The sequence below is a fragment of the Humulus lupulus genome, chromosome 9 (genome assembly GCF_963169125.1).
Source record: "Humulus lupulus chromosome 9, drHumLupu1.1, whole genome shotgun sequence".
Classification (NCBI taxonomy): Eukaryota; Viridiplantae; Streptophyta; class Magnoliopsida; order Rosales; family Cannabaceae; genus Humulus; species Humulus lupulus.
In genome coordinates, this window is record NC_084801.1 from 6,547,610 (window position 1) to 6,563,159 (window position 15,550).

The window sequence follows — 15,550 nt, forward strand, 5'->3', positions numbered from 1 at the left end:
CCACAAATCTTTGGAACCCTTTTGAGAAAGGAGATAGATATTGTTTTATTCTAGACTCAAAAGAAGTCATTTGGTTCCTCGAAACAAGGCTGGAAACTTTACTTAACAGTATTCATCACACTACATATTCTAAAAACAGCAAGGCTAACACACAAAGCTAGAAACAATACAAATACTTCAATCCAACCAAGTATACCACATAAGTGAATCTGAAAGACTAAGAGAGTGTTTGGCACCTTAACTAAAATACTATTTTTTGTTTTTAAAAGCTAAAAACTGTTTTTTTAAAACAAGTTGGAGTATTGTTTTCAGAAAATGGTTTTTAAAAATAAAGTTACAAAAACTAGAAAATTTTGAGAACAATAAAAAATTGATTTTTATTGTTCTAAAAAAAAAATTCTTAACTTTCTCACTTCTTATTTTTCATCATTTTTTATTTCAAATTATTTTATCTCATTATTTATTACAAACTTTTAAAATATTTTTCTCTTTGTAAATATATTTGTTAATATTTTATTTAAGTTTAAAAAAAAATAAAACTAGAAAATTATTTTTAGAAAACATTAACCAAACACCTCTTGTCTCATTTCTAAGAACACACAACTTTAAAAACAAAAAGCAGAAAACAATGCACCTAAGTTTTACACCTGTAAAAACAAATCCCATTTCGAATAGATAGATCCGAAATACCCCTCAAAAGAAAATTCGAAAACGACTACACAATAATAATGAAAACATTCAACTTTGTAATTGATAAATAAACAACAACAAAAAAAACAAATTAATAATTTTCTCTCACTAACTGAAACAAATGAAGAACTGAAAAAGATGTTTTAGTTGATTATAGTTCTCTCACTATAACCAAACAAATTAATTAGCACAGCACTCATGTTCTTCCTACGTTAAATAGAGTAAAAACTCACATGTGAATTATAGCAAAATGTAATGAGATATAGAAGAGTGAGTATAGAGCATCAAAGTTCTACTCTGCTGATCCCATTAAAACCAAGCACATAAAACACTGTCTCTCAACCCTCTATTGATCATTCTTTTCTACATTTTCTCAAGTTAAGGGTACGTTTATGGTATTGTAATATAATAAATATTGTTTTATAGCATATTTTTATATATATAGTAATATGTTTGGTATTGAATTTAACTAAAATATTATATATTTAAATGTAAATACTAGCCAATACCATAGATAGTACTGTGTATATACAATATTTTATGACTACCTGGTTTTAAAAGATGACCATTTTATATACTGGCCAATACCATAGATTATAACTCATTTTGATGATGAAAGAAATAGTGAAATTACTGTCTCATACAATATACTCTAAAATAAACTGAAAATTAAAAAATGAATTTAAAATGTAAACAAAGAGAATCAATCTAACAAACACTGAACAAGCTCATCTCTAGCCTAGCCTAGCCTAGCCTAGCCTAACAAATCCAAAAGATGAGATGATGAATAAAATCAATTTCAGTAACAGAACTAAAAGAACTAAAAACCCCAAATCCAAACCCACTAGATATAGATAATAATGTCATTCAAAAGCCCACTGGTTCTCCTTGCGAATCTGTTCCTCTTCTTCGGGAGTGAAATCATTCTTGATGTTGAAAGTGTTCCTGATCTGCTCTGGGGTCTTTCCTTTGATCATATCAGCCACAGTCTGGCATGTCAAGTCAAGCAAATCCTTGATGTTGAGGTAGTTTGCAGACTGATCAAAACACCACAAAACATAATTAACCATAAAAATATCATCACTACTTATTAATTTCACTCTCAAAAAACACCAAACCAAAGTAGGTAATTATGTTTAATTTCGAGAAAGAAAAGCAAGCGTACCATGATAAGGTCAAAGAGCGTGGCCTGGTCGACATTGACAAACTCAGCATCCCAAGACTTGAGATCCTTGGCGGCGACGCCCTCATCAACGTGCTTCCTACAGTACTCGATCACCATAGCAAGATTTTTGCTTGTGACGTTAGGCAGAGGGATGCTAGTGTCTGCGCAACCGTCCTCAATCATATGCTTGATCGTCTTGGACTGCTGCGCAACCACCTCTTCCACCTCAAACGACTCACCGTCTGAGCTCGTGAGGATGATCTTCTTCGAGGATGACGACGACGACGACGACGACGACGACATGGCTAAGAGAAGAAGACAACGACCAAGGTCAAGGGAAGCCAAGCCAAGCCGAGAGAGGGTTTCAACCAAATCAGAAGATACTGATGACTCTGAAGTAACAAGCCTATGCCTAAGCCTTATTTATAGGATTGTTCGTCTCCTAGTTTCTTCTACGTACACGTGGCGTTTTAAATTAAAATTAAAATTTCAAAAAAGATATTTTTTTAAAAAAAAAAATAGATAGATATATTTTACATTCCCATCGATCGAAGTGTGTTTTGTATATTTTGCCACAAATACAATCTTGTTGGTGCTGCTTTTAATTATTTAAATTGATAGTAAATTTCGTCTATGTATAAATACTAGGTAGATGCATTATTATGCATTGAGATTTTGTATATCTTAAAATTTAAATTTGTAAACATTATTTATAATTTTAATACAATTTAGTTAAATATTTTTTTAAAAAAAATATTAATATATCTTTTGATAAATTTGATGAAGAAAAAGAATTACAAATAAAAAATAATCTATCACACAAATTTATAATATAAAAAAATAATATGTATGGATTTATTATTTTTAAATAAATATGATTTAATTATTTAAATTATCATAAAATATCTTAAAATATACTATTTTAATTAGTTAATTAATTCATTTTTGTTTAAGTTTATGATTGTTTTAGTTTTTTAATTTGACACTAATAACAAGAGATTATATGTTATATGTTTTAATATAATATTAATATTATATATAGATTTTAAATTTAAGTTTGTTGCTAGTTTTTTTTTTAAAAAAAAAAATTATTTCTAGTTGATAGTAGATTATTATGTTATATATATAATATGATATTATTCTAATATGTAAAGTTTAAGTTTAATTAAATTTCATTTAAGTTATAAAACATATAATTTATTATTTTTAAATAATTGTCATTGTAAAATATCTAAAAAATATCATATTTTAATTTGTTTGATTATTTATTTATTTAATTTAATTTTAGTTTAAATCATGTTTGCAATCTACTTTTAAATATAATAATATTCTGTTATATATAAAAATATTCTATTAAAGTTCACGAAAAAAAATAAAAAACTGATAAAACCAAAAAATTTATTTATCTACACACCATTGCCAAGAAGTATACAAAATAAGATTAGGTACTATAAGTAAGTTGATGTTTTTGTTACTGTTTTAGTATATTGATTCATCTAAACAAATACTTTGTTTAGACATGGATTAGCTTTATTTATTGCCTTATAATATAAACCTATAATTATTGTTTCTAATAATATAAGTACTCTTATGATACAATTATTATTTACTTCACCTTTCCAATTTATGTTATAGTTCTATTAAATCTTACTTAATCTTTAGAAATTGCGAGCATTTGGTTTTTTATTATTTATTTATCAAAGAATTACATCAATAAATATAAAATTATATCTTATTTAAAATTTGAACTTTTCGGATTTTACAACTAATAACAACTAATGGATTGGATTCTATAATTGACACTTTAAAACTTGAACATCGATTTATCGATTGATTTGGTTCACGTTTTTTTAGTAACAATTATCCAGATTAATTCTAATTTTTTTCTATGAATAAATGTATATTCTACATTTTAATGTTATTTTAATGTTTTCAAGTGTTTTGTTTCTCCCAAAAGTGGTTAATTTTATAATAATTTTTTAATCTGCTAGAAACGCAGATTGAGAATTTCTCGACTACCTATTTATTTAAAAATAAAATAAACAAAAACAAATTATTTAAAATTAATATACATTATTATTAATTACTCCAAATATTAAATATTATTAAAATAAAACACAAAATCTTTAAAAAAAATTATTAATATACTATAAAATCGCATAAAAAAAATATGTAAAATAAATAAATTTGAATGAAACAGAGAATCCCGCTCCTACTACCAGCGGAGCCCGTCCTTGTGGAGAAAATTTCCATCATGCATGTATAATATTGATGAATAAGGCTAATAACTGCTATTTCTAATTTTAATTAAATTTATGGTCGTTGTGTTTTGATTTCTTCCGCATTTTATTATTCTACTATTATATTTTCGATCTCCACCTGGGAATTAAAATTTTAGTCTAGTTCTTCTATAGCTCATATTTTATTTTCCACATATTTTTCTCAATTGATGTATTGTTGCATCTCTCATTTTCTAACATAAAAATACACTTTCACTTGCAGTCCTGTTTTTTTTTTTTTTTTGATAGGGCAATCTTGCTTTGAATAACAGGCAAACCCATCTCTATCAGTCCAAAAAAATAGTCAAACCCATCTATGCGTTTGACTATTCAAAAATATAATAGTAAAAAATAGACACAAAAAAATAGTCCAAAAATGGTCAGCATATATGCGTTATAGGTACCAACTCGTTATTTTGTGTTGTAATTTAGGAGAAGTTAAATAAAAGTGGTAAGTCTATTAGAGAAAACACTCTTTTGCTTTGATTTATTTGTGTAAAATGTATTTGATACATTACAATTACATAAAGAGGTCTGCCAACTTATATAGGGAAATTTCATATTCTGTGCATCATAAAACGTGCTAATTAAAAAATATATTAGGCATAATAAATATTTAAAAATAATGTCATTTTTTGACACTCTACTCAAAATACCATTGTCATTTTTCTCTCGCTTCTCTATTTTCTCTTCTCTCTTCCCTTTCTTTCTCTCCGTTCATTCTCTCTCACCTCACAACATCACCATCCACAGCAACGACGTCACCTCAACACCAAAAAAACTTCGATAACTTCGGTCACCTCGTAGAGATAAACACAATATACCCAAAGAAACATATATTTTGATGATTCTTTGAGTAGAAATTTATGGGTAATTAATTGTTTCTCAAATATAATGATGTTTATTTCACTTAAGACACTAAATACTACATTTCGAATAGATCTGGACATGAGTTTTTGGTTGTATTGTGATTTTTTTTCAGATCTGAAACTCTGAAATCTGCAGAAAATCGACATTGCTTGATGGTGCTCGATGTCAGCTCTATGGGACCTTCAAAATCATGATTTTTCATGAAAAAACGACTTTGCTCGATGGTGGTTCGATGGTGTTCTATGCAATTCTTGCAAGAGACATAATTTTTCACTCGAGTGTCCGTTTTTTGTGATTTTTTTTTATTTTTGGTATTTTTTTCAAGATCTATACGTTTGTCATGCTAATATGCACATTTGTGAAGTGTAACACTTGAAAAAAAAAAATACAAAAATGCAAACATACCTCATGTTTAAGACATTTTTTTGGTATGTTTTCAAGTTTTAAAAATTCCAAATGTGCATATGAGCATGTCAAACGTGTAGATCTTGAAAAAATACTCAAAATAAAAAAAAACCACCCAAACACAGACACCCGAGTGAAAAATTATGTATCTTGCAAGAATCGCATTGAGCACCATCGAGCATCATCGAACCACCATCGAGCAAAGTCATTTTTTCATGAACAATCTTGATTTTGAAGGCCCCATCGAGCTGGCATCGAGCACTATCGAGCAACCATTCGTTGGGGCCTTCAAGATCAAGATTTTCATGAAAAAATTACTTTGCTCGATAGTGGTTCGATTATGGCTCGATGGTGCACGATGATGCTCGATGCGATTCTTACAAGATACATAATATTTCACTCGGGTGCCCATTTGGGGTGATTTTTTTATATTGGGTATTTTTTTCAAGATCTACATGTTTGACATGCTAATATGAACATTAGGGAAGTTTAAAACTTGAAAACATACCAAAAGATGTCTTAAACATGAGGTATGCTTGCACTTTTGTATTTTTTTTACAAGTGTTACACTTCACAAATGTGCGTATGAACATGTCAAATGTGTAGATCTTGAAAAAATACCCAAAATAAAAAAAAATCACCCCAAATGGACACCCCAGTGAAAAATTATGTCTCTTGCAAGAATTGCATCGAGCAACCATCGAGTAAAGTCATTTTTTCATGAAAAATTATGATTTTGAAAGCCCCATCAAGTTGGCATCTAACCACTATCGAGCAAGGTCGATTTTCTACAAATTTCAGATCTGAAAAAAAAATCACAAAAAAAACCCAAAAAATCATACCCAGATTTGTTCTAGATACAATATTTAGTATAGTAGTGGTGTTGGTGGTGTCGTGAGGTGAGAGAGAGTGAACTAAGAGAGAGAAAGGAGGAAGAGAGAAGAGAGAAATGAGAAGTGAAAAGTGAGAGAGGAAATAATAAGAATATTTTGGATAAAGTGCCAAAAAATAATATTATTTTGAAATATTTAATATATGTAGCATTTTCTTTAAATAGTAGCATTTATCAAGCACAAATTTTCCCATATATTAGCACCTTACGAACAAAGGGTAGACTAGGAACAATGAGAAAAACAATCTAGCTGACTCATAACAAGTAATAATTAGTTAAGGCAACTAATTAATCCTAATAAAGTCAAATCATCTATTATTACTAAACGTAAAGTATTTTTATTTTTATTTTAAATTTAACCTTAATTTCAGACAAAAACAAAAACTAAAGAAAACTTTAGAATTTCTATAATTATTTTATTTATACCAACACTTATCTTATATTATATTACCTCATTTATTTATTTATTAATTGTGTAGAGAGACAATATCATAGTTATAATAATATTATTATCAATTGTATAGTATTATTGTTTTTCCAATCCTCAAATTTATTTAATTGTGGATGATGAGATGAGAATAGAGATGAAAACGGGGCAAGTAATTGGCAGGGGTTGCTCCCATAATATGTTACAAAATTACATAAAAAATATGTAAAATAAATAAAAAGTTAAACGACCCCATCGGAGTGGAGAGTGTTATCCTCATCCCCGCCCCGTTTAATAATCGGGGAAAGAAAATGACCCTTGTCCACGCCCCATTACCTGTTTAGGTGGGGAATTCTCGCCCCATTAGGGGCGGGTCCCCCAGAGCCCATCCCCGTGGGGAAAATTTCCATCTCTAAATGAGATGAGAAAGAAATTCATATGCCTAATTTCCCATTCATCTCCAAAACACAAAGTCAAACTCAACTATAAAAACCCCAAGACATTTCCATATATTACTCAACACCTAAATATACCAGCCATTCCATTTGTTCTTAAAAGAATGGCAAGCACTATACTGACAAAGGTTTAGGCAAGAGGCCTATTTCTTATAATGATTCACCTATGTTTGTTTCACTTAATATTATATATGTGTGTCATTAGTTTGAGGGTTTCCCTAAAATAAGTTTATACTTCTTCGTAAAAAAGGGTTTGAGGGGGAATGAGATCATGGTTGAACTTACGAGGTCATGGAGCACTCTGGTGCAGGTCAGTCTCTCTAGGTATTTGTTCAAACTCTATATCCATCATTAATTTTAGTTTAAGGTTTCTCTAAAAAGAAATTTTTCTTCATAAAAAAGAGTTTGAACTGACCACGGCATGGAGTTATAATATATATGTTCAATGTATGGTTAGTTTTATATTCTATTTATGATATATATGTTCAATGTATGAATATTAGTTTTAGGGTTTACCTCATTTGTTTTTTCTTTCTTTTTGGGATTGAAGGTCCGAGTGATCGGCCGGAATCACCGTGTGAATATCTTGAAACATTCAATTCAAAATATTGGGCTAGCTTCTTGAGCAAAAATGATATCCTTTTGGAGATGGACTGTGTGGAGTTGGAGCATATGAAGTTGTAGCGTATGGAGCAACGAGTATCTCCGCATCTACCAGGGAGGTACTCTTCAGCGATGTTGGTTGAGATGCAGAATTTTGTGTTGACATCTCAGGCCACCACTTCCACCAACCCTAGCTTCCCATTTCCCTTTGGTCTTTCTCTACCGATGGCATCTAGGTCAACATCTTAGGCAACCTTCACCGGCCAAGGATTTTTGTTTCAGCCATCTTTGTCGTCTCTACTAGTTGCATCCAGGTCAACATCTCTGGCCACCTTCGTCGACCAAGGTTTTCTGTCTTTGCCATCTCTACCAGTTGCATCCGTATCAACATCACATACCACCTCTACCAGCAACAATTTTCCATTTCAGCCGACTTTACCGTATCTATTGGTTGCATCCATGTCAACATCTTAAGTCACCTCCACCCACCAAGGCCCTCTTTTTCCAACTCAGCCATCTTTGTTGTCTCAACCGATTGCATCTCACCCTCTAGTCAGCTCATCATTGCAGATGTCTTTCGCATCTCAAGGTTTCGGTAGCCAAGGTTTACTAGGCACAAGCTGATATGTGCATAGGTCTTACGTACCTCGTGCAAAGAAATGTTGACCAACAAAACGACACTACTTTCCTCTCCCTGATGGTTTTCTTTGGGTGGAAGACTCGATCATTAGGAAGGGTTGGGAAAAATATACAAGGTAAAGTATAAGTTATTTTATGTGTGTGTATGGTATTAATCTAAAAATGAAAATCAAGTTGAAAAATCTAGAAATTCGACAACCTGTCTAAAAATTAAATATCATGTCTGATAATTCGACAACCTATCTAAAATTTAGACAGGTGGTCGAAAAAATACGACTATTGGTCTAAAATTTAGACAACTGGTCTAAAATTTAGACTCCTTGTCGAAAAATTAGACAAGCTGCCAAAAAATTCTGGATTTTTCTATCTCGAAAATAACCGAAACCACCATTAATTTTTTTCTTCAGATTTTCAAGCTTTAACCTCCATAAAACTCCATAAATAAACCTAAATTCTTACTTATACTTTCAACATACTAAAACAATCATTTGCATTTTAAATCTACAAAAACAATATCAAAAACCTCATATTTTATAAAAATAAAAAAAGCTTTATAAACCAACCTTTTGAATGAGTGGTGGCCGGATTTGTGGAGAAATGGTGGCAGCCGGTGATGAGCAGTGTTCGCCGGTGGTAGGGGGCGGTGGTCGCCGGTGGTGGTGGTGGCGGCGGGGGGGGGGGGATGATAGTGGGTAGTTGTGGATGGGTGTGAGTGGATGGGTGAGAGGAGGAAGATGATAGTTATTATTAGGATTTTTGTTTTAATTTATTATTATTTTATTTTAAAGGTAAAATGGGTAATATAAAAAATTTATTAATAAAAAAAGTCATTTAGCTAAAATCTATTGAAACTAGGCCATAGTGCAAATTGCACTATAAAAAGAGGTCATTTTGCCAAGGACCCCTTGTTTTTTCTTTCTTTTTGGGGCTGAAGGTCCGAGTGATCGGGCGTAATCACCATGCGAATATATTGAAACATTCGAATCAAAATATTGGGCTAGCTTCTTGAGCCAAAACGATATCCTTTTGGAGATGGATTGTGTGGAGTAGGAGCGTATGAAGTTGAAGCGTATAGAGCAACGAGCATCTCCGCATCTACAATGGAGATACTCTTCTGCGATGTTGGTTAAGATGCAAACTTTTGTGTTGACATCTCAGGCCACCACTTCCACCAACCCTGGCTTCCCATTTCCCTTTCGTCTTTCTCTACTGATGGCATCTAGGTCAACATCTTAGGCCACCTTCACCGGCCAAGGATTTTTGTCTCAGCCGTCTTTGTCGTCTCTACTAGTTGCATCCAGGTCAACATCTCAGGCCACCTTCACCGGCCAAGGATTTGCGTCTTTGTTGACTCTACCAGTTGCATCCAGGTCAACATCACAGAACACATCTACCTGCCATAATTTTCCATTTCAGCCGACTTTACCATATCTATTGGTTGCATCCATGTCAACATCTCAGGCCACCTCCACCCACCAAGGACCTTTATTTTTGTCTCAGCCATCTTTGCGTATAAACCGATTGCATCCCACCATCTGGTCATCTCATCATTGTAGATGTCTTCCGCATCTCAAGGTTTCGGTAGCCGAGGTTTACTAGGCACAAGCTGATATGTGCGTAGGTCTTACGTGCTTCGTGCGAAGAAATGTGGATCAACAGAGCGACACTACTTTCCTGTCCATGATGGTTTCCTATGGGTGGAAGACTCTTTCATTAGGAAGCATTGGGAAAAAACTACATGTTAAGGTATAAGTTATTTTATGTGTTTCTATTGGTATAAATCTAGCAATAATATATTTACGTACGTCTTATGTTTTTGCAGGAAGGTGTATTATTGCATAACAAATGGATGGAGTGTTGCGAAAGAGATAATAGTCAAGACTAAGAATGACCATATTTTCTCGTGGTAAATTAGAATATATAGAACATAGACTAACTTATTCAGTTCAAATTGAAATTCCTTGAGTATATATTTATGTTTTTCTACTTTAGTCTTGTGCGCGACATTTGACTGCAATGGGGCCAAATTTCTAGTTTCATCTCCAAAACACAAAGCCAAGCCTAACTATAAAAATCTGAGATATTTCCATATATTACTCAAGACCTAAATATACTAGCCATTCAATTTATTCTTAAAAGAATGGAAATCGCTATATTGACAAGTGTTTAGGCAAGAGGCCCATTTCTTATGATGATTCAGGTATAACTGTTTCACTTAGTATTATATACATATATATATATCTCATTTGTTGTAGGGTTTCCCTAAGTTTTTTTCTTCTTCTTTATAAAAAATGGTTTTAAGGGGAATGAGATCGTGGTTGAACTTACGAGGGCATGGAGCACTCTAGTGCAGGCCAGTCTCTCTAGGTATTTGTTCAAACTCTATATCTATCATTAGTTTTAGTTTAAGGTTTCTCTAAAAAAATATTATTCTTCATAAAAAAGGGTTTGAACTGACCACGGCATGGAGTTATGATACGTATGTTCAATGTAGGATTAGTTTTATATTCTATTTATGATATATATATGTTCAATGTATGATTATTAGTTTTAGGGTTCAGCTGATTTGTTTTTTCTTTCTTTTTGAGGCTGAAGGTCCGAGTGATCGACCGGAATCACCGTGCGAATATCTTGAAACATTCGATTCAGAAAATTTGGGCTAGCTTCTTGAGACAAAATGATATCCTTTTGGAGATGGATTGTCTGGAGATGGGGCATATGAAGTTGAAGCGTATAGAGCAACGAGCATCTCCGCTTCTACAATGGAGGTACTCTTCAGTGATGTTGGTTGAGATGCAGACTATTGTGTTGACATCTCAAGCCATCACTTCCACCAACCCTAGCTTCTCATTTCCCTTTGGTCTTTCTCTACTGATGGCATCTAGGTCAACATCTTAGGCCACCTTCAACGTCCCAGGTTTTTTGTCTCAGTTGTCTTTGTCGTCTCTACTAGTTGTATCCGGGTCAACATCTCAGGCCACCTTCGCCGGCCAAGGTTTTCTATCTTTGCTGTCTCTACCAGTTGCATCCGTGTCAACATCACAAACCACCTCTACCAGCAATGATTTTCCATTTCAACCAACTTTACCGTATCTATCGGTTGCATCCATGTTAACATCTCAGGCCACCTCCATCCACCAAGGTCCTTTATTTCCGTCTCAACCCTCTTTGTCGTCTCAACTGATTGCATCCCACCCTCTGGTCACTTCATCATTGCAGATGTCTTCCGCATCTCACGGTTTCGGTAGTCGAGGTTTACCAGACACAAGTTGATATGTACGATGGTCCTATGTGCCTCGTGCGAAGAAATGTGGATCAACAGAACGACACTACTTTCCCGTCCGTGATGGTTTTCTATGGGTGGAAGACTCTATCATTAGGAAAGGTAGGGAAAAAACTACAAGGTAAAGTATAAGTTATTTTATGTGTTTCTATGGTATTAATCGAACAATAATATATTTACATACGTCTTATATTTTTTCAAGAATGTGTATTATTGCGTAACAAAAGGATGGAGTGGTGCAAAAGAGATAATAGTCAAGAATAAGAAGGACCATATTTTCTCTTGGTGAATTAGAATATATAGAATATAGACTAACTTATTCAGTTAAAATTAAAATTCCTTGAGTATATATTTATGTTTTTCTTCTTTAGTCTTGTGCACAACATTTGATTGCAATGGTGCCAAATTTCTCGTTTTATCTCCAAAACACAAAGCCAAGCCTAACTATAAAAATCCAGAGACATTTCCATATATTACTCAAAACCTAAATATTCCAGCCATTAAATTTTTCTTAAAAGAATGGAAATCACTATATTGACAAGTGTTTAGGCAAGATGCACATTTCTTATGATGATTCAGGTATGACTGTTTCACTTTATATTATATATATATATATATCTCAATATATTTAGGGTTTCCCTAAATTTTATTTCTTCTTCTTTCTAAAAAATGGTTTGAAGGGGAAGGAGATCATGGTTGAACTTACATGGGCATGGAGTACTCTAGTGCAGGCCAATGTCTCTAGGTATTTGTTCAAACTCTATATCTATCATTAGTTTTAGTTTAAGGTTTCTCAAAAAAAAATTCTTCTTCATAAAAAAGTGTTTGAACTGACCACGGCATGGAGTTATGATATATATGTTCAATGTAGGATTAGTTTTAGATTCTATTTATGATATGTATGTTCAATGTATGATTATTAGTTTTAGGGTTTGGCTGATTTGTTTTTTCTTTCTTTTTGGGATTGAAGGTCCGAGTGATCGGCCGTAATCACTGTGCGAATATCTTGAAACATTCTATTCAGAATATTGGGCTAGCTTCTTGGGCCAAAATGATATCCTTTTGGAGATGGATTGTGTGGAGTTGAAGATTATGAAGTTGAAGCGTATAGAGCGACGAGCATCTCTGCATCTACCATGGAGGTACTCTTCAGTGATGTTGGTTGAGATGCAGACTTCAGTGTTGACATCTCAAGCCAACACTTCCACCAACCCTAGCTTCTCATTTCCCTTTGGTCTTTCTTTACTGATGGCATCTAGGTCAACATCTTAGGCCACCTTCAACGTCCAAGGTTTTTTGTCTCAGCCGTCTTTGTCGTCTCTACGAGTTGTATTCGGGTCAACATCTCAGGCCACCTTCGCCGACCAAGGTTTTCTATCTTTGCCGTCTTTACCAGTTGCATCCATGTCAACATCACAAACCACCTCTACCAGCAATGATTTTCCATTTCAACCAACTTTACCGTATCTATCGGTTGCATCCATGTTAACATCTCAGGCCACCTCCATCCACCAAGGTCCTTTATTTCCGTCTCAACCCTCTTTGTCGTCTCAACTGATTGCATCCCACCCTCTGGTCACTTCATCATTGCAGATGTATTTCGCATCTCACGGTTTCGGTAGTCGAGGTTTACCAGGCACAAGTTGATATGTACGATGGTCTTATGTGCCTCGTGCGAAGAAATGTGGAACAACAGAACGACACTACTTTCTCGTCCGTGATGGTTTTCTATGGGTGGAAGACTCTATCATTAGGAAGGGTTGGGAAAAAACTACAAGGTAAACTATAAGTTATTTTATGTGTTTCTATGGTATTAATCGAACAATAATATATTTACATACGTCTTATATTTTTTCAAGAATGTGTATTATTGCGTAACAAAAGGATAGAGTTGTGCAAAAAGAGATAATAGTCAAGAATAAGAAGAACTATATTTTCTCTTGGTGAATTAGAATATATAGAATATAGACTAACTTATTCAGATCAAATTAAAATTCCTTGAGTATAAATTTATGTTTTTCTTCTTTAGTCTTGTGCGCAACATTTGAGTGCAATGGTGCCAAATTTCTCGTTTTATCTCCAAAACACAAGGTCAAGCCCAACTATAAAAATCCAGAGACATTTCCATATATTACTCAAAACCTAAATATTCCAGCCATTAAATTTTTCTTAAAAGAATGGAAATCGCTATATTGACAAGTGTTTAGGCAAGATGCACATTTCTTATGATGATTCAGGTATGACTATTTCACTTTATATTATATATATATATATCTCAATATATTTAGGGTTTCCCTAAATTTTATTTCTTCTTCTTTCTAAAAAATGGTTTGAAGGGGAAGGAGATCATGGTTGAACTTACATGAGCATGGAGTACTCTAGTGCAGGCCAGCCTCTCTAGGTATTTGTTCAAACTTTATATTTATCATTAGTTTTAGTTTAAGGTTTCTCTAAAAAAAATTCTTCTTCATAAAAAAGTGTTTGAACTGACCACAGCATGGAGTTATGATATATATGTTCAATGTAGGATTAGTTTTAGATTCTATTTATGATATATATGTTCAATGTATGATTATTAGTTTTAAGGGTTTGGCTGATTTGTTTTTTCTTTCTTTTTGGGATTGAAGGTGCGAGTGATCGGCCATAATCACCATGCGAATATCTTGAAATATTCTATTCAGAATATTGGGCTAGCTTGTTGAGCCAAAATGATATCCTTTTGGAGATGGATTGTGTGGAGTTGGATATTATGAAGTTGAAGCGTATAGAGCAACGAGCATCTCTTCATCTACCATGGAGGTACTCTTCAGTGATGTTGGTTGAGATGCAGACTTCAATGTTGACATCTCAAGCCACCACTTCCACCAACCCTAGCTTATCATTTCCCTTTGGTCTTTCTCTACCGATGGCATCTAGGTCAACATCTTAGGCAACCTTCACCGACCAAGGATTTTTGTTTCAGCCATCTTTGTCGTCTCTACTAGTTGCATCCAGGTCAACATCTCTAGCCACCTTCGTCGACCAAGGTTTCTGTCTTTGCCATCTCTACCAGTTGCATCCGTATCAACATCACATACCACCTCTACCAGCAACAATTTTCCATTTCAGCCGACTTTACCGTATCTTTCGGTTGCATCCATGTCAACATCTTAAGTCACCTCCACCCACCAAGGCCCTTTTTTTCCAACTCAGCCATCTTTGTTGTCTCAACCGATTGCATCTCACCCTCTAGTCAGCTCATCATTGCAGATGTCTTTCGCATCTCAAGGTTTTGGTAGCCAAGCTTTACCAGGCACAAACTGATATGTGCATTGGTTTTACGTGTCTCGTGCCAAGAAATGTGGATTAACACAACGAAATTACTTTCCTTTCCATGATGATTTTCTATGGGTGGAAGACTCTATCATTAGGAAGGGTTAGGAAAAAACTACAAGGTAAAGTATAAGTTATATTATGTGTTTCTATGGTATTAATCGAACAATAATATATTTACATACGTCTTATGTTTTTTCAGGAAGGTGTATTATTGCGTAACAGGAGGTGGAGTGGTGCGAAAGAGATAATATTCAAGAATAAGAGGATCATATTTTCTCGTGGTGAATTAGAATATATAGAATATAGACTAACTTATTCAGTTCGAATTAAAATTCCTTGAGTATATATTTATGTTTTTCTTCTTTAGTATTTGACCGCAATGGTGCCAAATTTCTAGTTTCATCTCCAAAACACAAATCCAAGCCCAACTATAAAAATCCAGAGACATTTCCATATATTACTCAAAACCTAAATATTCCAGCCATTAAATTTTTCTTAAAAGAATGGAAATCGCTATATTGACAAGT

The 15,550-nt window shown here is 33.5% G+C and overlaps 1 protein-coding gene across 1 annotated transcript; it reads right to left on the reverse strand.

The window, feature by feature from the left end:
- Positions 1-1,466: 1,466 nt before the first annotated feature.
- On the reverse strand, positions 1,467-9,929 carry LOC133799343 (SKP1-like protein 1A). The gene is made up of 3 exons (XM_062237364.1): positions 9,820-9,929; positions 1,856-2,267; positions 1,467-1,727 (listed from the first exon to the last, which is right to left on the reverse strand). The coding sequence occupies exons 1-3, from the start codon at positions 9,927-9,929 to the stop codon at positions 1,554-1,556; spliced, it is 696 nt and encodes a 231-aa protein (XP_062093348.1). The 3' UTR covers positions 1,467-1,553.
- Between the last annotated feature and the right edge of the window lie 5,621 nt (positions 9,930-15,550).

Coding starts and splice junctions, on each gene's coding strand:
- LOC133799343 (XM_062237364.1), bottom strand. CDS start 9,929: ATGGCTGAGACAAAAATAAAGGTCCTTGGTGGGTGGAGGTGGCCTGAG. Junction 2,268..9,819: donor GAAATGGAAAATTATGGCAG/GTAGATGTGTTC, acceptor AATAAGGCTTAG/GCATAGGCTTGTTACTTCAG. Junction 1,728..1,855: donor CGCTCTTTGACCTTATCATG/GTACGCTTGCTT, acceptor TGTTTTGATCAG/TCTGCAAACTACCTCAACAT.